At 39.8% G+C, this 2,134-nt stretch overlaps 1 protein-coding gene across 1 annotated transcript; it reads right to left on the minus strand.

The window, feature by feature from the left end:
• Positions 1-915: 915 nt before the first annotated feature.
• LOC103404029 (uncharacterized) lies at positions 916-1,835 on the minus strand. The gene is made up of 3 exons (XM_070816111.1): positions 1,531-1,835; positions 1,182-1,390; positions 916-1,118 (listed from the first exon to the last, which is right to left on the minus strand). Exons 1-3 carry the CDS (start codon positions 1,833-1,835, stop codon positions 916-918), a joined length of 717 nt encoding a protein of 238 aa, XP_070672212.1.
• Positions 1,836-2,134: the final 299 nt, after the last annotated feature.

Below are 2,134 nucleotides of genomic sequence, written 5' to 3' on the forward strand. Positions count from 1 at the left end.
TTAAAAATATAAAGCAAAGTATCAAAATCCTACCAAAATAACCAATAAATTATAACTAAGATTAGGGTAAAATATATAATAAAATATTGACTCATCAGCATTCTAAGTACAGAGGGATGCTAAATACAAGGTTCGAGCTTGTTCTCGAGGGATCGGGCAAGTTGCTCTAGTCTTGTGGAAATTTCTGGTGGTTTGGGGAATGACTTTGAGGGTTGTAAATAAAACTACAAATGAGATCGATACTACTAGTGAGCAGCAGAGCTAATAAACAAGGAAAGTAAAGGATGCTTGGCTAAAGCTAAATGTCTACAAGGAGATTGATGAGCTGATTTGAGTAAACTGATTTGATTGGTTATTTGAGTATTCATAATCTTTGTGCCTCTGCTTCTTTATATAGAGATCTGAGAGAGCCCCTTACTGAGAACATTGAACTTGCCTGAAAGAAACTTCTTTGCTAGCTTGCATGTGAAATAATATTAAAAATGAGAACTTGTATTTCCACCACATGTCTCCACCACTTGCAATAAATTAATAATTAAGAGAAGCAAGTTGGCCTCTTTCACCATGTATCCTCTACCAAAATGTCTATGTGTCTTCCAATCCACTTTTAACGGGAAGGCATGCAATTGTCTTGATTAAACAAAGCTTTTGGCAAACCTCTATCACCCAAACAAAAGGGAAAAGCAAAATTATAATGTTAAACTACCCCACTTGCAGCCAAATATCTTTCTAAGTTATAATTTTTGCACAGTCATCGTCCAAATGCCATATTTAGCCAGAATGGGCACATTTTAGGTGCAAACAGATTTTATCCGCTCGTGTTCATATTCTCCTTTTCACAGTTAAAAAAAATGTTACTGCTTAACTGGGTTTGCTTCTGTTTAACATATTGTACATAATGCATACAAATAGCCCTCACTCATTGACCTGAGATGGAGCCACTGTAGTATCAAAGGATTTCTTCCTGACCAAAAGGCAAGTGATCTTCGAAGTCTGCCCGTGAGAGTTGTCGATCGTGCACAGAACAAGGTCTGGCCGTTGAAGCAAGAGATTCAAGTGATCCTTCCCGATGACCAGTGCAGTTGCATCAAGAAGAACATGCCATGAGTTCCAGTGTGCTTCCGATACCCAATGTAACTAGTGATGAATCCCGTTTACATAAGCCGGATAAGAGAACAAACCTTTGAGCTTGTGCTTACTTTTGTTCCTGAAATACTGGCTTAGTTGTGAACCCTTGATCCTCAAATCCAACCAACTCTCTGGTGCCGGAATCACTCTGGATTCCTTGTAACCGGCAAAATCCTTAATGCAGTCTTGTTCTCCGAGAATGGTCATGTAGTGGTTTCCCCGATAGAACTGGTAGCTCTCCGCCACCAATACCATGGCGTCCCTGTAGGTTGGGGTGAAGAGAACAAGGTAGTCGTTATCGTCAATCCACAGTGCTTCAAGACCTTGTTTCGCGCTTGTATCTCAGGGATGGAGATGAAACTTCCCGGGAAGGAGCATTTCTTGGTGAGGATGTCAAGCAACCTTGACGGCTCCAATTGAGTCCTGTCCAAGTCGGGAAGGTTGCTTCCAGCGAATTGCATGCAGGACTCCCTTGGTGACTTCCTCTTGTCGTCGCTCATGGTTTCGGGAGATTCTTTGATGACGCAAATTCTAGAGAGATCAAACGGTTCTCCTTCAACAAGACCAGCATACTGTGGGTACTTTGCTAACACATACTGTTCGACATATTCCCTTTCTGTTGGTGTAATAGGGCCTGACCATCTGAGCTCTAGACCATCGCCATGGAGGGTTGATATGGCCTCGGCTACAATGTGTGCAGGAATCATAGTATGTGCTTTCTGCTGCAAGTTTAACCAAACAAATCTAATTAGATACATATTTCCTTGAGATATCTCAAATCAAATATATACGATAAGTACATCAGTCATTATACAATACAGTTAATTGCACTTTTTATGTCAACCATATCAATCATATATTAACAACTATAAAGTTGATGTATCGACAATATATCTGCATTTAAAATTTTTTGTTAACCGCACTATAGAAAAATCCAAAAATATATGGTTTGGGAGAGTTCAGAGTTTACGTACCTCAATAACCAAACTTCTTGGTTTGCCGTCAT

Source organism: Malus domestica, chromosome 16 (genome assembly GCF_042453785.1).
Source record: "Malus domestica chromosome 16, GDT2T_hap1".
NCBI classification, from domain to species: domain Eukaryota; kingdom Viridiplantae; phylum Streptophyta; class Magnoliopsida; order Rosales; family Rosaceae; genus Malus; species Malus domestica.